General features: G+C 39.8%; 1 protein-coding gene across 2 annotated transcripts in view; it reads left to right on the forward strand.

The window, feature by feature from the left end:
• Positions 1–25,009, forward strand: part of Ack-like (activated Cdc42 kinase-like) — a 124,700-nt gene that overhangs the window by 73,439 nt on the left and 26,252 nt on the right. For both annotated transcript variants that reach the window (XM_065230379.1, XM_065230378.1), the window contains exons 2-7: positions 19,091–19,160; positions 19,223–20,663; positions 20,802–21,098; positions 21,153–21,438; positions 21,516–21,618; positions 21,711–22,098. In XM_065230379.1, coding sequence (XP_065086451.1) covers positions 19,091–19,160; positions 19,223–20,663; positions 20,802–21,098; positions 21,153–21,438; positions 21,516–21,618; positions 21,711–22,098 — 2,585 coding nt within the window. The remainder of the gene's footprint in view (positions 1–19,090; positions 19,161–19,222; positions 20,664–20,801; positions 21,099–21,152; positions 21,439–21,515; positions 21,619–21,710; positions 22,099–25,009) is intronic.

The following is a 25,009-nucleotide window of genomic DNA, read 5'->3' on the forward strand; positions in this document are numbered from 1 at the left end:
ACTTGTTTCGTCTACTTACTACTCTATGACGACTGTGTTGGGGAAGCAGCATATGCATTTAGGTAATTGGTGGATTTGTTAGTTAATTCGACGCTTTTGGACAATGCTGGAAATTTACCAGTGTTTCAATAGTTACTTGTTGAAAATCAACATTCGAAAGCATTGTTATCGATGCGTAGCCATATCTCTGATCGACTGGTGATAAAATTATTGAAATTGAACCAGGGGCAGCTGAGTTATTAACGTTCAAAATCTTTCTAAATTTGTTACATGTTCCATTTTCGGTTTTCACAAAGTGTACCCCCATATAGAAATCAAAGACGTAGTCCTACGTCAAAAAACAAAAGTGTTCTTGTATCTCAAAGACCGCTTATAACAGTTTATAGCTTCCTAGACTTAACGTAACATAAATGTGAACCAGTTTTCATAATAAATGTTGACGTTTATTTATTTATTTATTTGGAGGGAAAAGCCCACACTAGTGGGCGTAAAACCTCATCATTTCAGTACCAACAGATAACATGGAATCCTACAGATACATTTGCTTGAACTAAGTCCTAAACATATAAAAAGATATTAATGATAACACAATTAACTTAATTTGAATACAGAAAACAGAAACCGTCAGGAAGTTAAAAGTACATTATAAAAAAGATTCTTACGCCTACCACGGGAGATATTAAATTCAAAGCAGTTGAAAATCTTGCACATGCTAGTTAACGGCTCATTAGCGCCGTAGTTTATGCGAGAAGCCGGGATATTGAAAAAAATAATAAGAACGTAAATTTACGCGTCTGATATTGCCATTCAACTGCTGCAGAAGTGAACCGCAATTAATATTCGATCGTAGGAGATCAGCGAAGCAGGTAGTCTTAGAGACACCTCGGCGAACACTAAGTAATTGTAGGGACATCAAATTACAGCGACTTTCATAACTAGGGAGATTGAAAGGATCACTCCAGGGTAGCCAACGTAGGGTGAACCGTACAAATCTTCGCTGAATGGCCTCAATACGATTCACCCCGTTGCTGTAAAAAGGAGCCCATACTACGGAACAGTACTCTAATGTGGAGCGGACTAGCGAACAATAGGTTGGTTTTAAACAGAAAATGTCCCTAAAGTCTTTGGTGAAACGAAAAATGAAGCCAAGTTGAGAAGACGTCTTAGCGGAAACATAAGCCACATGGTCCTTGAAGGTGAGTGGTGAATCAAGTAGGACGCCTAAGTCTTTAATGGTAGATTCACGGCTTAATATTTGCTCCTGCAGGCTGTAAGCATAACAGAAAGGTGTTTTTTTTTCCTGGAAAACGTTATAATGGCAAATTTAGAAGCATTTAATACCATCCAGTTCTTGTCACACAAACAGTAAAAACGTCCAGCTGCTGCTGCAGAAACAATGCATCACCTTCGATCTTTGATGACAAAGTATAGTTTGAAATCGTCAGCATAAGACGGGTTCAGGCAACGGATCGAAAAGTGAACGTCATTCAGATACAATAATAATATGAACGGTCCCAGATGACTGCCTTGAGGTACACCAGAAGAAACAGCGAACGGTTGAGAAAAATGATCTCCAATCTTCACTGACATATGTCGACCGGTGAGGTATGAGCGAAGCCAATCAAGAAGGGAACCGTGAAAACCAAGTCGCTCTAGTTTGGCCACTGCAATCTCGTGATTGATTTTATCAAAAGCAGCAGAAAGATCGATATAGATAGCATCCACTTGATGACCTCTTGCCATCTCGCGTATGAGTGATGATGTGTATTGAACGAGATTTGTAGCGGTCGACCTCTTCGGCATAAATCCGTGTTGTTCAGTCGCGATGTAACTGGAGCATGTATGTTTTAAATAATCTAGCACCAATAGTTCAAAAAGTTTTGAGACTGCACATAAAGCAGTGAAACCACGGTAGTTGGACACCGACTGCTTATTGCCTTTTTTGAAAACAGGGAAAACAAAAGAATCCTTCCAGCAACCGGGAAAGATCCCAGAATCCAAAGAGAGGTTGAAGATAGATGCTAAAGGTGCGGCCAACACTCCAATACAGTTCTTCATAACCGCGGAAGGGATTCCGTCAGGGCCAGTGCTGCTCTACGAACATCAATAGTCGAGATAGGCGGATGCGGCCCAACAGTAGAAAGTACAGGAACATCACCTACGGCGGCTACGATATGCTCGTTAGGTAAATTTTCTTTGACGAAGACACTGCTGAATTGTGACATGAACAGGTCATCGATTCCCTCCGTACCTGATTCTTCTTGATCCGTATTATACATTGTAGAAGGTAAGCCCGATTTCTTCCGTTGATCGTTCACATGATTGCAGAAGCTCTTGGGATTTGCTTTGAGTTTAGTTTGTAGATGGCGCTGATGGGCTTGATAAAGCTGTTTGTTGAGCCGCTTATACTGTTTGTTAATGAGGTTGTACTTCCTCTTCGATGCATCCGTTCGAAGTTTACAAAATGTCTTCAAGGCAGCTCGTTTGGATGACTTCAGTCGCTTGAGTTTATGCTTATGATTGATCTGCTCTTCAACATTTGTTAGAGTAACAATTCTTTTAACACGAAATGTCAAAAAATATCAATAGCAGAACATGTTCAGAATTATCTCGGAATTCTCCTTAAAGTTACCGAAAAATTCCCTTCAAAGTCCCCTCGTACCGGAAGTCCAAATTACCTTGAAACGTTCCTAAGCATTTTCTTGGAATCCTTCTTAAAATTCCTTTGTAACTTTTGTGAGAATGAGATTTCTTTTAAATTCTTCTTAAAATTTTCTTTAAACTCAAAAATAAAGTTCTCAATTCACTAAAAAGTTTGGACGCATCTAAAGGACCCGGACCTGACGGAATTGCACCTGTATTCTTGAATAATCTTTCAGAACAACCATTCCCTTAGAACGTCTTTTTAATATGTCTCTGAAAAGTGGAGAATTCCCCGAAATTTGTAAATCATCGCATTTGGTGCCTATTTTCAAATCGGGCAAGAAATCTGACATCTGTAATTATCGTGGAATTGACATTATCTCTTGCATCTGAAAACTTTTGGAATCAATCGTAAACGACAGAAAAATTCAGCAAGTAAGAAATCCAATTACGAACAAACAGCACGGCTTTTTTAAAGGTCACTCAGCTCCTTCTAATCTTCTTGAATTTGTACCCTCCATTCTTAACGCAATGGATAAAGGAGAGCACGTAGAAGCGCTTTACACTGACTTCAGTAAAGCATTTGGCTGAATCTTCTTTAAATTGCAAAAAAATAGGAATGGAATCAAGACTATTGAATTGGCTCCAATCATACTTAAGCGGAGATGAACCAGCGTCTGGCTGAAAATCTCCTTAATAAAGACAACCAACCAACAACCAACCAATCATACTTAACGCAACGCAAACAAATAGTTCGTTTTCCAAATAAACTTTAAGAACCCATTTCGGTCACCTCTGGGTTCTCATTTAGGTCCAATTATTGTTGCGTTGTACGCAAACAACATTCTAGCCGGCACCGGTGGTGTTGTGGTAAGCGTGACTGCTTTCTCACCCCAATGGGTCTAGGTTCAATCCCAGCCGAGGTCGGTGGGATTTTTCTGAGGCTTAAAAATCTCTGGTCACGTCTTCCTTCGGAAGGGAAGTAAAGCCGTTGGTCCCGGCCCATGTGTTGTGTTTGAATGGGTGCGATATCCTACGCAGGTGTGGAAGCTGCCTTCCTTGCACATTTTCCGAATTTTTTTTAACCATTTGTATATTGTTGAAATTGTGTCGGTTAATTTCAAGTCATCCGACTTCACAGCCCTGGTCCAGGCTAGATAGAAATATGAATTTTCGCAATATTAACACGATGACATGCTCCTTAAACCTGATAAAAATGCTCTTTTCCTGCGTAATGACTCAGATTTAACTGCCCTGCCCGTGTTTTTTTTTTTGTCAGGAGTGGAGCGACGAGCAAGTGTCTAGAATAAACTTCTCAAAGAAGATTCTAAAAGGTTATTCTAAAGATGATTCTAAAAGATGTTTCTTTAGAATATTCTAAAAGTTGCTTTATAATGGAGTTCATTCTAGAAGCTTGTCCGTCGCTCTTCTTTGACTTGAATAAAACACGTCCGGACAGTAAATCTGAGTAGTTACGCTGTAAAACAGCACTTTTCCAAAGATTAAGGATCATTTCACCGATTTAATATTACGTTTCCATAGCTACCCATCGTTAGGTCTCAATAAATAACTGTGGCAATGAATCTTGAACACTAATTTGAGAGCCGGGAACTCGCTCACATAAGAAGCGTAAAAAGCATAGAAAAATAAGAAGAAGAAGGACCGTGGAATGACTGTACAATAGGGTGCGGCTTATTTTTCGAATGTTCATAAAACCTGAAATTCGTTCGTTTTGCTGGTTCTTAATGGCTTGGAAAGAGATGTCCTCGAGTATGAAGCAAAAATATTTTGATCTAGAGGTGGCGAAAACGCCTTAAAGGTGGATTGTTGACCTTTAAGAAATTACTTTTACTAAAATCATCGTAACTCTATCATTCTTCAACCAATTTTGGATCTCTTTGCACCAATCTCTTCATAACTGAATTCCTGAAAAGTTTGTAGAATATTGAACTATGATGTGCAAAGCTATTGATATCACCAAATGAGGCACATAGAATCCAAGTGTGTTACAATTCAAATCCATAGTGTTCAGGCATGATTCATAGCATAAGATTCACACATGAAATGGATGTGTTTCACAATAAGTGCTAAATTAAGTGTGAGATACATGATGATGATGTGTGGAATTTTTTGAGTGCATGACCAACGTACACTGAAAAAAGGTTTCACTTAGTTTCTATTAGGAAAGCACATACTATTTTTCCAAAAACAAAAATAATGATTTTTATCTGAATATCACATAGCTTAAGAAATTCTATATGAGAAATCATAAAGATGTCATTGGACACTTAACGTTCATGTGATTTAGTGGTGCAATTTCCAATTATGGGGTCACATGAAAGTTAAGTGAAATTCACATGGATATTTTCAACTGGTTATGTGATTCATTTTATGAGTGCAGTCATCTCAGAGAGAAAGCAGTAGGGTGGTTGTTGCGTGCTGTACCATCATCAGCATTTTTTGCCTGTAGATTTGAAGACATAGGGGAAATGGATGTAATGTCGGCCTAAATGCCCCTAATTTGGTCCCATACATAAATTCACCAATCGACTAAATTTTCAGTAGCGACCAAAAATATCCATTAGTACCGTCCCAATGACGAGATAAAATTGATAAATAGCATATTTTTAGCGATGGGCCCAATCTTAGATCCATAGGCCAACATTAGAGCCATTTCCCCTTTGAAGTAACATAAAAACACTTTTAATATAAGGTATTTTGTTTACAGAGTTTTGGTGAAAAAATCACGTTTTAGGCTGTAACTTTGTCAGCTATTGACCGAATTCGGATCTTTTGGTACCGTTTAAAGGATAATTATGTGTATGGGTAAAGACGGACACAGTAGGAAAAATAGACATGTCTCATAATTTGTGAGTAAACATATTATGTAATATTTTTAATGATGCAGCATCGAATCTGAAAGCGTAAGAATACTTTTGAGAATCACTGTTGACATCAAACACGCAAACTTTCAAATTTGTAAACAAAACAAAAGTTTCCTTCGTGGGCACACTAGTCGATGTAATTTAGTGGCTTCGGATATTTAGTTAGACATCTTAAAGAGTTTGCATTTCCTGCTTTTTCCTCCGTGAACGAGTTGTTGTGATTGTCAAGCACACATCTGGTGAAAGATCGGTAATCATTTTAATACATTCTCAAGAATTATGAACGTTCAAAAACAGTTATCAAGTGGGGAAAGACGGACATAGAGAGGTCAAATTAATTTTGATTTTGTTATTGCTTTTGGTTAACAGATGCCTACAAATTACCTTCGGAAGAGCAACCAAAAGTCATAAACAATTAGCAGTTGGAACAGGTTTTAAAAATCCGTGAAAAATTGAACGCCTGTGATATCAGCAGCTCCAGATTAACGGGTTAACTTTTAAAGTTGTGTTAAAGTTAAGTTAAACGCAAGTTGAAGTTATGTTAAAGTTTAGTTATTGTTAAGTTAAAGTTATGTTAAATATACAGTTAAGTAAAAGTAATGTTAAAGTTAAGTTAAAGTTATATTAAAGATAAGTTAATATTATGGTAAAGTTTACTTATTTGTGCCAAAAAGGTCGTATTTGCACACAGTTTCTTATACTTTGAAAGTCTCATTTTGCATTTTGTGCACGTAAATTGAACATGAACACACACATGTACTCGTCAAACGTCAGAGAAGTCTATTAGCGTTCAATCACTGAAGACAATGTGACCGGCGATGAGTTTACTGCATTAATTAATGAATAATGAATAATGATGATTTCAGATGCATATTCGTTGACCAGAGACCACCATCTTGAATTTGGGATCGCCATTTTGAATTACAACCTCGATTTGCAGCTTCTATTTGTCGTGTTCGATCCTTAGAATTAGGGATCATCTAAGATTGTAAACACCCATCTTAATTATCAGTGGTGAAATTTTTTGCTTAAAGAGGGTATACACTAAGATAAAAAAAAATAACTTTTTTATGTCTTGTTGAAATTGATAAACATCTATGAAAACATTGTAGATGAAGTCATTTTAAGAATCTTTGTCGAAGACGTCAATTTTCTATCTCTCAAGTGGACGAAGTTGTAGGGTGAAAATGGAGTACAAACGATAGTACCCCCTTAAAAACCATTTTTACCATCACTTTTTAGTTTGAATTTTCGAATTCATTTTCAATTCATTTCACCAATGCAATAATTTTTTTTTTAAATTGAAGAAACATTTTAGAAGATATCAAAATGCTACACTCAATAATTTCGTCGCAAATAGCCATGTCCCACTATTTTTGACTTCGCCCCACTGTGCAAAGTGTCCGTCTTACCCGAACAAACTGTCCGATAAAAGCATGTTTTTTATTGATGATTAAAACATATTTTGTTTTAGAAAATTGCAAGCATCAATTTTTTCTGATAGAATATGAGTGTAAAGCATGACTTCCACAAAATTTGTGATCAATGCATAAATATATCAGTAGATTTTCCAACTTAAGTTTAAGGTGTACGTCTACTTTGCTTTAATAATTTTTGTAGCACAAACTATGCCATTAATAACATTCTGACATTGTTGTGCTTAAAAAAGAATTTTCTTTTACAAAATTTTGATGTAAAAATCAAGTTTAAGGCAGTAAGATTGTCAGTTTATGATTAAATTCGAATCTGTTGGTATGCTCATAATGAATGTAAATGAATGCATGAAATGAATGTAAATGATTTTCCATCCCTGGTTGAGACTGGTTCATCTTTTTTAAATTCGAGTGAGTTGATCAAGTCAGTTGAATGGCATGGTTTACTCATTCAAGTCAGTTGAATTCAACTTAGTTAATCAATTGACTAGCCTTGTCTAAACCCAGTTTTAAGAGAAGATGATGATTTTTTCTTTTCTGAATGCGTGTACACGAAACGAAAATTAATTATTTTATTCATGTGTTTCACTTATACATTTTTGCCAAAACATCAGCCTTATACTAATAATCAGCAATAGAAAATTGCCAGAAGGTATAAGGGGATTTCTATCCGTGTAGTTCTTGTTCCATATTGTGTTCTTAACAGCTTGATTAGCTCAGAGAACTAACCAAATGCAAATTTAGGATTATTGTCTTGCTTGCGAGGATTTTTTATTGCTTGGTGCAGCACTTTTATTATTGAATAATGATTCAAATATACGCAGACAAGCATTGCTTTGATAGCATAGAGCGGCTGTATTAAATATTGTAGGAGAACATTACCTTATTAGCTCGTCGAATTCAGTAAAGTTTTAGTATTGTAATATTGCTGCTATTGCAATTTAAATGGAATTAACTTTTTGGAATGGAATTAATGGAATGGAATTAATGTTGGAGGTGGAAGTGCTGTTTTTACGATTTCCCACCGGAGGAATCCACCCGCGAATTAGCATTTGGTTAAGCATATTATCCGGAATAATTTTCTTGCGGAGCTGGGTCTTAAAATGTGCTCAAGGCAAAACAAATATAATGGGATTAAAAACAAGTGTTTCATTTGTGAAATGCAAAGTGACCAGTGAACCGGAAAAAGCTGGGAATTTGAAGTCACCGGAAAAATCCCGTGAATTTACATGACAAATCTGGAAAAATTTACCTCTTCTTCTCTTCAAAAATGATATGATTTCAAGACCCTTGGACTGGACTAGATTTTCAGGATAACTACAGTCACTTTGAAGAACTATTAAGAGAATTTTTAAAGTTTTTCAAAACAAAATTGAGCTGATTTTAGACTAAATTCTAGAAATAACACCAAGGTATTTCTGAGACTATTTTCTAGGGATCTTAAGGAAAACTTCTAAGAGAGTTTTTACTATAACTTCCAAGAGTGAAGAGGATTCCAGGATTCTTAAAAATACTAAGGGATGTGAATTTTGAGGGTACAATTCAAAGATAAGGTACAATTTAATCGAAGATCTATAAGGAAAGTCCGAGTATAATTCCAAGCGCTTTTGGAATGGAAAGACAATTCTCGGCGGGAGAATTTCCCCTGGTGTTAGCAGGGAAGGGGGATTAAAAGTTTTGTCCACAAAAGCTAGTAGGCCTTTTTCAATTGTCGGTCGAGAATCTGAGGTGAATTGCATGGACATGATACGGAGAGTTTCATGCAAATTTAAATAAGTGAATTCTTAGTGTTCTACGGAGAATTTGTAGACTATTATAAAAAAATCAAGGGATTTCCAGAGAGAATTCCAAGTTTATTTTAGAAGAATTCTGGAAAGATCTCTGTGACAGGAAATTAACCTAAAGGAACAGCTTGAGAACAATAAATATAAGCCTGTAAAGCTTTGATAGAAATTTTCATACACAAAGTTTGAATACTTCAAACCTGTCGCAGAACCAAATTCAAGATCCAGCAAAGGTGCTGCTGTCTTGGAAATCACCCATTTAACCTCTGGCTTAATCGCGTTCAGTTTTATGCGTTTAAGCCAGTTTTCCTATGGTTTAATTTTCTGGCGTTTTTTGGTTCGAGAAGAAGCAGGAACGACTCAGTTCGAGAAGAAGCAGGAACGACGAAATTTTGATTCATTGTAAGAGTTCTACATATTTAGCTACGAAAAGAATCACGATTGAAGACTATTGCTAACGTATGGTGCAAAAACGAGCTGAAACTATTAGAGAGTGATTTTACCATAAATTACCAATCTTACTCGTTGAAAATAGCAATGTTCTACTTTTTGGATCACCCTACATTAGGTTTAAATTGAGGTTAGCTAATTATCATGCTTTGGACAGAAAAACACACATTCCATCTTTTTTTTTTGATTGCCCAGGAATACCATTGGCCACAGCTGATAATTTTGGACTGGATTTCAACAAACTTGCAGTTCATCCTTATCAAACCTTCTTATAGAAGTACTTTAGTTCGTTCCGATTTTTTATGATGATGGGAGGAACACTTTAGAAACACCATCGTCTCTTAATTGCATTCCCGATGACGCTCTCAACGGGCGGGCGGCCCTAAGTGCTGGTGCGTTGATTGCTGTACATTACTGAAAAATTAGGGATTATCAGGGAATTTTGTTTTCTTCGTTGAGTCGACACCCTGTCTTAGTAAGAAGAAAGGAATCTTGAGAAATTTTCAAAGTCCCAGAGTGTTGAAAATTGTTCCAATGAATACATTGTTTTACTTTTCAAAATTCGGTCTAATGCCTTTCGCCTTAACCCATTCGGCCTAATAACGTTTGGCCGACACCCTCCAAACATCACCTAACCTTGATCTCAACCAAAAATCATATACATTGTACGAGAAATGCACGTGTCACTGACATGGAGATTAATATTGCAATTTGTATTTATCGAAAGTGCATTACACTAATCTCTTCTACGGCTTTTCACTAATTAAACGGTTAAAGTCACCATCCGAAATAAAACAAAACTCCCATCGCGTAACGACCATCAAAAAAAAAAGATTGGTGAACAAGTGTAAATGATCCGGAAAAGCGGTGCTCCACCACAATGGTTATGATGATGACGACAAAATGCCATAACTTACCAAATCCTACCGTAAATCCCTGCCACCGACGACGGCGACTACGGGCGTGATGGACGGATTGGAGTTGGTAAGTGAATCCATTTTAAATCCGGTCGCCACATTTCTTCGGCAAATCACTACAGCAGCACTTTGATTTTCTGATAGCTGCTGCACTGATGGTGGTGCTACCGGCGGTATATTAAAACAAACAACCCATAAAATCCCAAAACAGATTGCGGTAGAATCGAGCGACGCGATTGGATGGAGGGTCGGTTGGCTGGTCCGGAAAATTAATGCCTGTGAAAAAGTATAGAACCGGGAGCACGGCGGGGTTCATTTTTTAATTGGATGGGTTCGAAATCATCAAAACTTTCGACAAGGGGGGGATACACGATACGGATATGGTTTGCAGTGATTGAATGGTTCTAATGAAGGTTGTGGTTTCGGTTAAAAAATTGGACATCCCTATAGGGTGACACTTTACACAATGTCAGTTGTCACTTTACAGATATCTTCCAGAACCCTTGCGATCCGTGAGAGAGAGCAACAGCAGCCAGGAAAAGGTGTGTCATGTCAACGTCACCATAAGCTGTACAGTTTTATCGTCATCTTCTTGACTTCTACCTACACTGCAAGAATGTGCTCAGTTCGGTTCACTTCCGATTTGCCAGACCTGAATCGTCGAGGTTCTGAATTACGATATATGTACAGGAAAACATGGTGGGGTATCTGCTCGATTGCAGATGTGCTCCTCTTCCTCTGCCTGTCATATAGTTTGTATCCAGCTGTTTTACTTCCTATGGTTTAATTTTGGCGTTTTTTGGTTCGAGAAGAAGCAGGAACGACTCTGGCAGAAGCATGAGATTATCAATTCTACATATTTAGACATAGAAATCTACCACGATTGAAGACTATTGCTAACGTATGGTTCAAAAACGAGCTGAAACTATTAGAGACTGATCTTACCACAAATTACCAATCTTACTCGTTGAAAATAGCAATGTTCTACTTTTTGGATCACCCTACAGCGCACACACAGTTTGAATTGAGGTTAGGTAATTAACATACTTTGGACAGGAAAACACACATTCCATCTTTTGGCCACAGCTGATAATTTTGGACTGGATTTCAACAAACTTGCAGTTCATCGTTATGATACCTTCTTATAGAAGTACTTTAGCTCGTTCCGATTTTTTATGATGATGGGAGAAACACCATCGTCTCATAATTGCATTCCCGATGACGCTCTCAACGGGCGGGCGGCCCTAAGTGCTGGTGCGTTGATGGCTGATGGAGACCTCAAGTGTTATTTGTTGATGGTATGTGCAACAACTCAGACACGAGAAGCGGAAAATATAACAAGAAATATTGGGCACAGAGCCACACGTGTTCTACTTGGACGGATGGCAATAACTTGTGTAGGTACCTTAATACCTCGTGCATGTGAGATGGAAGTTCCCATTCACAGATACCTGAGCACCATAAAAAGAGATTTACTTCCGGTCGATATATGTGTCTTGCTTCCGGTTCTTTCTGCTGTCTTCTAGCTGAGCTGTCTATCGTCGGTTATTGCCGTCATCATCGCGTGTCGTTGCTTCTTTTGTGTAACCGCTGGTATCGTTTCCTCCCTAGTTGACTTCAGGTATACGAAGAGACTGCAGGTATGTATAGGAGCGGTGCTTAATAGTTTTCTGTCGCCGGTGTAGTTTATTTCGGGAGGAAAAGTAAGTGAAACTATGACGTTGCTGGTAGTGGCGTCGGTGGCGAATCGTGATAACCTTTTCGGTCATGTCGATACAATCTAAGAACCTTACGTGACTCATAATGGTGATTTACTTTTCCAATTAAGGTAGTCGGTGTGTTAGATCCAAAGGCATTTTTGGTTTAGCAGCGTATGATTGATTAGGTTAATACGACTAAAGTTATTGTAGTTTGTGGGTATAGTTTTTGGTAGAGGCCTCAGATAGCCTCGTCAGTAAAGGCACTCTATTGCCAAGCCAGAGGCGGCGGGTTCGATTTGCAGTCTGGTCGAGAAAAGCTTTCAGATTGGGAATTTAGACTTCCCTATGTATCATTGTGCTTGCTATTTGTATATTACAGGGTGGCCAGCTAACCGAGAAAACCGTGAAAACCGTGAAATAACCGGGAATTTGAAACGAAGCCGGGAAAACCGGGAAAAAAGCCGGGAATTTGACGGGAGGACCGGGCAAAATCAATAAATATTTACATATTGCATCAACAAATAAAAGTTTAATACATATGTTTCTTCAGCTAAAAAATGGTTTATTCAGCTCTTAATTATCTTAAACATTTGAAATTATTTAACCTTTTGCAAAACTCTCCTCAGAAATCCTTTGGAATTTTCCTCAGAAAGCTTGGAAATCTGTGCTGAATTTTCATGAAACTTTCTTAAGAATTTAATTTAAATTTTTCAACGTTTACTTTGTTTACTTCAAAACACGATTCCTTCGGCATTTTGCTCAGATATTAAAATTGTCTTGTGAATCTTCCTTAGTATACATTTGAAATTATTATCAGAAAACCCTTTAAATTCTGTTTATATTTCTTTTTAAATTCTCCTTAAAATTCACCTGCTATTCTCCTCACAATTCGCATACAATTATCTTCAGAATCACATAGGAATTCTCCTTGAAGATCTTCTCACAACCCCCTTGTAATTCTTCTTAAAGGGAGGTTCTCATTCAAATGGCCAAAAAGTAAGCAAAGTTTGGCATTTTTTTTTGTGGGCCAATGAAAAGATAGAAGGACGCGGTTTTGAAATTCAAAAAGCTTAGAACGTCTTTATTTCTAAATTTTTACAAGGCGAAAAAAAAACAAAATGGCTCCCGTGGTCACGTTTTGAGTAAGGTCGTGTACGTCTGGAATTGTCAAACTGATACCTCAGGATCGAGCTGAAACACAACACGATTAATGAGGCTTTAAAGTCAACTAAATGTATTGGAGGAATGACCTTAGAACGGGTAAACAACTTCAAATTTGACAAAATGGTGCGATCTCAAACTTTTTGGTCGATTTTTCACCTCTTTTTTCCCTCTTTAAGGCTTCAGAAAAAATAGTGAATACAAAGAATTTGTGATTTTATAGGTCATTCCTCCGCAGTTTTGCAGTACGCAGTTTTGAAAAATCATGTTTCGAGATAAACCCGTTTAAAGTTTTGGAAACAGCCCCTTGGCGGCCGGGACGCCGCTTCGAACAATGGCCTGTAGAAACTTTTCTTGTGCGCAGATCGAAACACCCTTTCAACACAAATTAGTAGACACTTATACCTTTCAAAAAAATCGATGTTTTGAAAATTTTGAATGAGAACCTCCCCTTAATACTAGAATTAATTTAGGATTCTTATCAGAACTCCGTTAAATATTTCTTCAAGTTCTTCTCAAAATTTTGAATTTTCAAAATTCTTTAAAACGTCTTCTTATTAGTACCCTGAACATTTTTCCAAGGCCACAACATTTTCCAGCGACTTTATTTGTTCAAATACGGAATCTTGATTTTTTTTTTAAATCAGGGTTCTAGAAAAAATTCAAAATCCCACATTTTGACTATTTTTCTCATTTTCATATTGTTGGAAAAAATCCAATCCTTTTGTTTTTAAATCTAGGATAGATTTTCATTCACAAATCTCTAATAAATGGCATATTCTAAGACTATAAACACACGTCAAAGCCTCAGAATCATTGAAATTAAAATTGTTTTTAAGATTTATATTAGTACAGATCACGATACTATAAAAAAAAATCTGCTCCGTATCAAGTTCAAGATTTTTTAAACAATGTCTTAGTATAATCTCTCCCTCTTAAATTCGGTATAATGACCCATTCAGCCCGATAGCGTTCGGCTATGCGACCTTAAAAAATCCATATATTCTGGCGCTTTACAATCATAAGAGGACCCGAATAAAAAAAAAGAGATGTCGAGATGGAATTTTAAAATTAACATTCACTGGCCACTATGATATTATTCATGCATTGGTTGACATAGAAAACATTCAATCAATAACTGTGAAATTACAACTAGAACACTAAGTTCAGCGCCGGCAAAACGCTCGCTACAGAAGCTTAAAAATCCTAGAAGAAGAAAGGTATAATTGTCTAATATGCTGAAACCGGGAATCCTCGGAGAATTTTATTTTACCTGGTAAAACCTGGAATTCACAGGGTTATATTGTAAAAAAAAGTACGACAAGGAATTTCAAATCATTTCATATCAAATACAACCAATTGTATCTTCCTCGTTATTCATTTTTACTAATTGAACATAATACTTCTGGAGTGGATTTACTTTCAGTAGCAACATACGTTCTGAAACTTGAATTGTTTAAGTTTTGGGTCCTGAGACATGGATAATTTCTATAAACTTTATACTAAGTTCATTGCTTAAAACCCAGGACCAGTGGTGTAAGCGGTCACCGTAAACGACGCATTTTCTGTGATAATCGACTGCCTATGCCTCCGGCAAAACAAGCTATCAACGCACAGTACCAAATTAAAATGTCATATGACAGTCAATGACATTGTCGTCAAAACCATCACGTATTGATGTATTTTAGTTTTTCTCATAATAAGAGCTGCTAATGCTGCACTTGTGTGAATTCTGAAAAAGCGAGCAGTGATATTCTAATAATACAATTTCTGATCATAAATGGTTTAATTTCCTCAAAATTAAAAGAAATGAACCAGCCTCTGGCTGAAAGTCTCGCTAATAAAGATGACCTAACCTCCTCAAAATTGAGGAATTAGATCGAAATAACACATTGTTATATATGATAGTTATTTGATAATATTCGTTTTGCTCAAATGTTGTTCTACCGTTTGTGTTGTGTGAGAAAGACGACGGTAGAGCATGAGTGTACGGCGTACACTGTACGCATACAAACAGACTGTCACGCACGACAGTGAAACGAGTGTAGTAAAAAACGTCAACTGTTTCAACTCCTGCCCAGGACCAACTAAAATCAGGCATTGAATATTTTCAACGTACAGTTTTTTTTTATTGTGGGACTCGCAATAGTTTCACAGCTTAAATTAATAAATGAATTTGAAGATAATTTCCAAGGGTCTTCCCTAGAAATTATTTCTATAACAATCTCTGAATTATGTATATTCCCACTCAGTAGGCTTTGAATGATCAGCCTCTAAAAGCATCAGGTGCCATGTCTGCCCTTTTCGACACAGAATTAGCGGACCACCGATCAAAATCGATGACCAGTCCATACCGCTGAAGAAGACCGTCCGAGTTCTGGGAGTTCTAGTTGACCGATTCCTCAACTTTGACCAGCATTTCAGTGCCGGACCATTTCCCGACAGAATAGATCGAACAACCGCAGCATCCGTTTTCACGTGGCGAGTGCAATTATCGACAGTCGCCTTCTATACGGGTTGGAGATGACCTGCATCGCAGCGGATAAGCTTTTAGCTACGTTAGCACCAGTCTACAACACCTACGTCCGGATTGTCTCTGGCCTGCTGCCATCCACGCCCGCTGCTGCATGCATCGACCCAGGCATCCTGCCTTCCCGCTTCCGTATAACCGCAGTTATCGCAACCAAAGCCGCTGCTTTCATCTCGAAGACATCCGGAAATCAAGAGATCTTCCTCCTCGACGTGGGAAACAGACTCCTCCGCACGGCTGCCGACGAAGAGCTCTACCCAGGGGCCAGGGTCCACTGGCATGGAGACAAATGGTGGCAAACACCATTACCGAAAATTGAAAGCCGGATTAAGGACAGGTTCAAAGCCGGAGACAATTCCGTGGCCATGAAAAGGACTATAGCTGAAATGTTAGGAGAAAATACCCCACGCACACTCACCGATACACGGACGGATCTCGCTCTCGGGCCGGGGTCGGTATCGGTCTAGCCGGAAACATCACACCAACCAGCTGCAGCTTACCGCCGCAATGGTCTGTCTTCTCTGCTGAAGCTGCTGCCATCTTCATCGCTGCTACAACGCTCTCCGACCGACCGATCCTAAAGCGCTAGATCGTGAGCAAAGTACGGGAAGCTTGGGACGCAGAGTGGGCCCAAAACCGCTCCCTCTTCATCAGATGGATCAAAGGAACGACGAGGAAATGGACAGAACAGTTGAACCAGCGGGATCAGAAGATAGCGTCGCGTTTGAGGACCGGTCACACCAAGATCTCGCACAATTTCGGTGGAACGCCGGTCCACAGGACTTGCGTCGGTTGTAGAACTCCAGCCTCAATCGAGCACATCCTATGCGTATGCCCCCAGTATCAGAACCTGCGGGAATTCCACGGGCTTCCAAATAGCATACGCGACATGCTGGCAGCATTAATGCGCTTTTTAAAGGATGCTGCATTGTATTTTAAAGTTTAGTCTTTTTTAATTCCTTTCGGCTGTTGGGACATCTCTGCCTGGTGGGGGCCCTCCCGGTTCCCCCGGTGTAGAGCTCTGTCTTATTCAGATTTTAATGTTGTGTCTTTAATATGTTGTCTAAATGTACGATCGAGCCAGGCACCAAATTTTTCGGTTGAAGTAAAACTGTAAAAAACTACTCTTTTGGGGGTCCTCCTTCTAAGGCCCCACCTTTCATGGACGAGATGAACTAGCATACGGCTAAAAATCTCAAAAATAAAGTTAAAAAAATGAATTATCTATAGCATTATGTATAGGAGTCAACTCCAGAAAATTCATGAAATTCTACATTGGCCGTTCATAATAATTCTCTTGATAATATTTGCTTTAATTTTTCTTCATAATTTGAATTCCCTTGGAATATTCCTTAGAAATCTCATTATAAATCACATGAGTAATACTATTTAGAATTCCATGAAAATTTTCCTCAGAATTCCATTAAACTATTCTCAACATGTCCATGGAAGAATTTCTTGGAATTCTGTCCCTATAATTATTGGAAACTGTCCTTATAATTATGTCCGGAATTCTTCCCTGTTCAGACTTATAGAAAAAAAAACTCTAAATTATCAGAGTTGGGAGGAAATGCTACACTTATATCAACATTAAGCTTTTTAGTGTGTAGCTAGAGAAATTTCTGAAGAGGATAGATTGATAGTCCCGCTTACTCTGGCAGTTAACAGAAATTGAAATAGAGCGAAGGGCTATTAATGCGACAATACTAATCAAAAGCACACTCCTTTACCTAGCTCATACATTGATGGTTGAGGGGATTTGAGGTATTTCCTCAAATCCACATGCAAAAGAGTGCGCGTTTGATTTGCGCATAACTGTCTGCGGCTGTGGAATAGTTCTAGTTCAGAACTTTTTCTAGCTAATTTAACTCTAAAAATCGTAAACTTCACGTACGAAGTAACAACACACTTTGATTTAAAGGGTGATACGGTCAAAATTTGGTCAATATCAACTTGACGTATTTCTTTCAATTTTGCATTTAAAAAACCTGAACACCCCTTATTTTGTAGGTGTGTGTGTGTAGAATGTTGCTCCTATTTTGATTTTGGAATTCACTCTTCAGTTGTCAAAATGCCGTCCAAGCAAGAAGAGCAGCGTATCAAAATTTTGCTCGCGCATCGCGAAAATCCGAGCTACTCGCACGCAAAGTTGGCAAAATCGCTAAAAGTTGCCAAATCAACCGTTACAAATGTAATTAAAGTGTTTGGGGAACGTTTGTCGACAGCCAGGAAGTCTGGATCGGGGGGAAATCGAAAACCGGAAGCCGCTGAGACGACAAAGAGAGTTGCCGGTAGTTTCAAGCGAAACCCTAACCTCTCTCTCCGAGATGCCGCAAATAAGCTGGGTGTATCGTCTACAACCGTGCATCGAGCCAAAAAACGAGTCGGACTATCGACTTACAAGAAGGTAGTGACTCCAAATCGCGATGATAAACAAAATACGACGGCCAAAGCGCGATCCCGGAGGCTGTACACGACGATGCTGACGAAGTTTGACTGCGTGGTAATGGACGACGAAACCTACGTCAAAGCCGACTACAAGCAGCTTCCGGGACAGGAGTTTTATACGGCAAAAGGAAGGGGAAAGGTAGCAGATGTTTTCAAGCACATGAAACTGTCAAAGTTCGCAAAGAAATATCTGGTTTGGCAAGCCATCTGTACCTGTGGCTTGAAAAGCAGCATTTTCATAGCTTCCGGGACTGTCAACCAAGAAATTTACGTGAAAGAGTGTTTGAATAAACGTCTGCTGCCTTTCCTCAAGAAACACGGTTGTTCCGTACTGTTTTGGCCGGATTTGGCATCTTGCCATTACGGTAAAAAGGCCATGGAGTGGTACGCCGCCAACAACGTGCAGGTGGTTCCCAAGGACAAGAACCCTCCCAACACGCCAGAGCTCCGCCCAATTGAGAAATACTGGGCTATTGTCAAGCGGAACCTAAAGAAGACCAAAAAAACTGCTAAGGGCGAGCAGCAGTTCAAGCCAAACTGGCTTTCTGCGGCGAAGAAGGTGGACAAGGTGGCTGTACAAAATCTGATGGCAGGGGTCAAGTGTAAGGCCCGGCAATTCGGATTTGGAAAAGCGGAAGCCTAACTGAATATTTTTCCTGAATTTTATACTAATTGAACTTGAAAAAGAAATTTAATTTGATTTTTTAAATAAACGATTTCACCGATTTACACGCGTTTTCCCTTGACCAAATTTTGACCGTATCACCCTTTAATGTCTAAATTATTTATTTCTTGTGAAATTCTTCTTCGAAGAACCTCTAAAAAATAGCTCTCTTTAAAAAAACAAAGTTATCTCACCTGAGAAACCTCTACCATTTCCAAATAATTTCTCTTGTAAGTCTCTTAAGAACTCAGCCGGAATTATTACATTAATATTACATTAAACGGACGTGTCACCAAGTTAACAGTCCAGATAATTTTTCTGGGACTCAAGTGTAAAGCTTTAAAAACTTCAGATCTTTTCCTCTGAATCAGAAATTACCTACATATACATTGTTCAAGAATTCTGCCTAATACAATGCCTCAAGATATGTTCAAGCCCCAATCTAACCGCTCACTCTACTCTACTCCATTTCCAGAACCAAAACCGATCGACCTGTACGAGTTCCTGGTGGAATCGGAACTGCAGCACTACTACAACTCGCTCAAGTAAGTACCAACCCCCTAACAAGCTCTCGACCCCAAATTCGCCTAACCACCTTTTTAACCAGGAACGATCTCAAAATCACCACCATCGCCCACCTGAAGTATGCCACCGACGAGGACCTACGGCAGGTGTGCGGCCTGTCCCGGCCGGAGATCCGCCGGTTACGAAAGTACTACGAAAAGTACTACCCGCACGGTTATCTGAACAAAATCAAACGACTGCTGCAGACACCGAAAAAGGACGACGGAGGGGTGAGCAGTCCCACGTCCAGTGTGGAACCGCTGAAAACATGTCCCTCGCCGAGCAAGATCCCCAACAACAAGCACATCATCCCGGCCGATGCCATCACGGTGAACAAGCAGCTGGGTACCGGGGAGTTCGGCATCGTCCAGCAGGGCGTCTGGACCAATGGGACCGAGCGGATCCAGGTGGCCATCAAGTGCCTCTGCCGGGAACGGATGCAATCCAATCCGATGGAGTTTCTCAAGGAGGCAGCCATTATGCACTCGATCGAGCATGAAAACATTGTGAGGTTATACGGAGTGGTGCTGGATACGGAATCGTTGATGCTGGTGACTGAGTTGGCTCATCTGCGGTCTTTGCTGGAATGCTTGAAAGACCCCGGATTGAGGGTCAGTTTCCTAACGGTTCCTACTCTGTGCGAGTTTGCCGCCCAAATTTGCAACGGCATGATGTATCTGGAGAACAAACGACTGATTCATAGGGATTTGGCAGCTCGGAACATCCTAGTGTTTAGCAAGAACAAGGTGAAAATCTCAGATTTCGGGCTATCGCGAGCGCTCGGAGTCGGTAAGGACTATTACCAGACGAATTTCAACGTCAATCTCAAGCTTCCAATTGCATGGTGCGCTCCGGAGTGCATAAACTTCCTTCGCTTTACAAATGCCTCGGACGTGTGGGCGTACGGTGTGTGCCTATGGGAGATTTTTTCGTACGGCTTCCAACCTTGGGCAGCCCTGACCGGTCATCAGATCCTCGAAGCAATAGACGAACCAAACTACCAACGACTGGAGAAACCCGAGTGCTGCCCGAAGGAGTACTACTCGCTCATGTTGAAGTGCTGGCAGCATGATGCCCTGAAGCGACCGAAATTCACTGACATCTACCAGCTGCTTCCGGACATGAAACCGGAACAGCTGAAAACGATCGTTTCCTTCAGTGAACCGAAGAAGGATCACCTGCTGTACCGGCAAGGGGAGATCATAACCGTACTAGACAAGAGTAGCAATTCACCCTACTGGAAAGGGGTGCTGAATTCGGGCAAAACCGGTCTGTTCAATCCGGCCAACACGGTTGCCTATCTGGATAGTCTGCCGTCGTCGATCAATCGGGATAACTTCAGCCGGACGTCGGAACGGACCAGCAAACGGAAAATCCGGACGGATATGATATCGCGTCCACAGAACGATCTGAAGCACACGGGACACGTGGGAATCGATGGGGCGTACTTTGGTGACGTGGCGTTTCTGGCCAGTCCGCAGAATGTGAGTATTGTTTGTTTGGTGCAAGGTGATTTTCGGATATGTGTTTTCAAACTAATTTCCTATGTCCGAAGTCATCAGGCATCAGCCTTGTAGTTTACATTTCGACTAAGTCTAACCGTCGCATAATATCCTCCACAGCTCCCCCGTCAGATAGTGACCCCTTACAAACCGTCGGAAGATCTGGAACAAACCCCGCTGCTGCTACCGCCTACACCAACCAGCCCGGATTCGATTCAAACCGCCAGCGGGTACTTCTCCGAAACCTTGCAAACCGGCCATCAGAACTTTGTGAATGCAGGTGAAGGCCACGACCGTTCAACCGTCGACAGTGGCCTTGCCAGTGCGTTCGATTTCCGAAACAGTGGCTTCAAGGACAGCAACCCGTTCATCAACGTGGACCTCAATGGAGACCCTAGCTCGCACAATCACGCTAAGGTTGGTAACTGATTTCCTTATCCAGCACTTTAAATCATTAATATCAATTTGCAGGAAGCAAAATCCTCCGACAATCAGGACCCGCACGAGTACCACGAAATCTCAGACGATGACATCGTCACGGAGAAGGTATTCGACCAGGGTACCTCGCTGCTGGACGAGATGGAATACATGTTCAAGTCGATGGCGACGGCCACCGAGCAGCAACAGCATCATCAACAGCCACCGCCCCTCTCGCCGGACGTGGAAAACACCAACAAGCGGAACGAACTGGCCGAGCTGTCTTCCAAACTGAATCGCAAAAACAGTTCCAGCTCCGGAACGGTCAGCAACAAGAGCGGTCGGTTTCCAAAATTTCCGCTTCTTTCGTTTTGGGCAAATATTGATTGAGCGTCGTTATCTACTTTTCTCTCGCAGGAAGCAAATCGAAAAAGAAAACCAGCACCGTGAAGCCGATCTCCGTCAAGGACGAAAAGCTACTGAATCAAGCCATCGAAATTGCCAATGAAATCAGTGCAAAGTGAGTACCGCTACACATATTATCGTCGCGGAGGCGAACAAAAAATTGATTCAATTTCCGTTTTCCCCCACCCCTCTAATCGAATCGCTTAGATCAATGACCGATCTGGTGTCGGACTCGAGCCAGCAGACGTCCAGCCCGAAGCGTAAGTTTAGCTTCCGCTTTCCGCACATCCACGGTGTGGTCGGCGGTGGTAGCGGTGGAAGCGGAGGCAGCGGCGGCAGTAGCCATCATCACTCGTCCGGATCGGGATCGATTATGGGCATCGGAGGTGGTGGCAGTGGTGGTGGTGGTGGCGGCGGCGGAGGAGGCGGAGGAGGTTCTGCCGGTGGTAGCCGAGGGGGCAGTGGCTCCGACAAGGACCATCTGGCGTCGTCCTCGTCGTCCGGACATCATCACCTGTCCGGTACGCTGTCGTCCAGTGCGTACCGTGAGAAGCGAAACTTTTCCGAGGAGGTCAAGAATGTGCCTGATTTGCACGTGAGTATTTGTTCGATGAATGATAATGGTAGTATTAGGGCGTAGTAAACTTGCTAATGGTGCTGCAATGAAATTGATACTGACGGAGTGTGGATTGGTTTGCAGGGTTTTATCTTGCAGTTATTTAGACTAAGCACTGCGGGGGAAGGTGCGATTATAAGGGATTTATTATAGGCAGTAAAGATAGCCGATTATGGTGAATTTTTTTCGTGTTACCTGCTTTGATGCGATTGCACTTCCTTGAACATACCACCGATGTGTTTCATAAAGTTAGATATAGTTAGGATTCCTAACATTTTTTTTTATTCATTGTTATCTAGTTTGAAGTGGTTGAGACTGCTGCATAGTCAATATCGATGTCATTTCTTGATTTTGTTGCTAAGGAATCCGACAAAGAGACGCTTCTTCCTCTTATTCGCATTTAAAGCTCATTGCTTATCGCATATTAGCTTATTGCGTGCTCTCAACTTAGTGTTCTAGAGGCTAGCCTCAGGCTAAAAATCTCTATAATAAAGAAAAAAAAAAAAAAAAAAAAAAAAAGTGTTCTAGACAGTTGTTGGGGAAATATCAAATAATCAAATCTCACCAACGCCCAAGATCACGCTTGATTTTCGTAGACAAAAATCAACAAGCAAACAACTGCGGTTGATTTTGCAAGCTGTGATATCGCAGCTCGGAATATCAAGCTAACAAAACTCACCAGCTGCAAATCTCACCAAACTGTGGTGAGAATAAGTTTAATGATTTTTGCTTTACACCCGAATGCAACCGAAACTTCCATAACGGCTTGCAGCAGTCCCTTCGCGTCTGCCATCGGTGAAGATTAAAAAGAGATAGCAAACTATGCTTTCTCTTTCTAAGAATACTATGTGCAATGGAATCAAGCATGATATTTTGTTCCAATATCACACGTGATATTGCGAGCGCATGAGAGCGGAAAAATATCAATTGATTTCTTTTTTTTTAACTCTATGTGTTCCAAATTCAAAATAAATTACATTTCATTTTTAACCTAGGTGCTCCAGTTACTACAGTAACTTACCAGCCTTAATTGTTATGATATATAGCTAAGTGTTTTTACATTGTTCCTGTCTTGGCAATTCAGTATTTTAAACAGGTTTTTTAAACCTGCATGTCAGTATAACAATTGATATCTTAAAACTAAAAACTAAAACTAAATCTTATCTAAGTATAAAGGGAATTAATCGTTGCAATTGAGGATTATTTTGTTGGACATTTGTTCTAAAGTCTCAACATTCGAAATTCTATGTAATTCGATAGTACTGTACTAGGGAGGCAACTTCAAAATCATTTTCAGAACTTTGTTCTGAATCATTTGAAGTGCTTTTTTCCTGGTAGTGCAACAACAAGACCATATTGGCACAGCGTAAAGCATGGCCGGTCTAAAAACTTGTTTAAATATTAGAAGTTTATTCGTCAGGCAAAGTTTGGATTTCCTGTTTATAAGAGGATACAAACATTTTATATATTTGTTACATTTGGCTTGAATGCCCTCAATGTGTTCTTTAAAAGTTATTTTTTGGTCAAGTATTAATCCAAGATATTTCACTTGGTTTGACCAGGAAATTGGAACTCCGTTCATAGTGACTATGTGACTACTACTAAGTTTCAAAAAGGAAGCTCTAGGCTTATGTGGAAATATTATAAGTTGAGTTTTGGAAGCGTTGGGAGAAATCTTCCATTTTTGTAAATAAGAAGAGAAAATATCTAAACTTTTCTGCAGTCTGCTGCAAATAACACGAAGACTTCTTCCTTTAGCGGAAATGCCTGTGTCATCAGCGAACAAAGATTTGTGGCAACCCTGAGGCAAATCAGGCAGGTTCGAAGTGAAAATGTTATACAATATAGGCCCAAGAATGCTACCCTGAGGAACTCCTGCTCTAACAGGTAGTCGATTAGATTTGGAATTTTGATAATTTACCTGCAGAGTTCTGTCAGTTAAATAATTTTGAACTAATTTCATAATGTAAAGTGGAAAATTAAACTTTTTCAATTTAGCAATCAAACCTTCATGCCAAACACTGTCGAATGCTTTTTCTATGTCTAGAAGAGCAACTCCAGTTGAGCAGCCTTCAGATTAGTTGGAACGAACTAAATTGGTAACTCTTAAGAGTTGATGAGTAGTTGAATGCCCATGGCGAAATCCAAACTGCTCATCTGCAAAAATTGAGTTCGTATTGATGTGAAGCATCATTCTATTTAAAATTATCTTTTCAAAAAATTTACTTATTGAAGAAAGCAAACTCATTGAACGGTAGCTAGAAGCTTCAGCTGGATTTTTATCTGGCTTCAAAATTGGAACAACTTCTGCATTTTTCCATTTATCAGGAAAGTATGCCAAATGGAAACATCTGGCAAGACAAGGTACTCTCTGGGAGTTTTTTGATGAGGATATAGAAAATTCCATCATCACCTGGAGCTTTCATATTTTGAAACTTTTTAGTTATAGACTGATTCTCAATAGGACTAGTAAGACCCAAACTGAAATTATGGGAACTCTCGAATTGCTTAGCAAGTTTCTGAGCTTTTTCCAAATTTGTGATCAAAATTTTACCACCTTCTTTAAGCGCTGGAATTGGCTTTTGAGGTTTTTTCAAAATTTTTGTGAGTTTCCAAAAGGGTTTGGAACTCGGAACTAACTTAGAAATGTTATTTTCAAAAGTTTTGTTCCTCGCTTTTTAATTTTTTTTTGCAAATCCCACCAGATAACCTTCATGACAGGATCGCGTGTTCTTTGATATTGTCTCCTACGGACATTTTTAAGACGGATCAAGAGCTGAAGATCGTCGTCTATTATAATTGAATCGAATTTAACCTCGCATTTTGGTACTGAGGCAGCTCTTGCTTCAACTATAGAAGTAGTCAGAGCTTCAAGAGTATACTTAATTTC

This window comes from Ochlerotatus camptorhynchus, unplaced genomic scaffold, assembly GCF_037179485.1.
Source record: "Ochlerotatus camptorhynchus isolate MF236.1 unplaced genomic scaffold, CSIRO-AGI_Acam_v1.1 ptg000330l, whole genome shotgun sequence".
Classification (NCBI taxonomy): Eukaryota; Metazoa; Arthropoda; class Insecta; order Diptera; family Culicidae; genus Ochlerotatus; species Ochlerotatus camptorhynchus.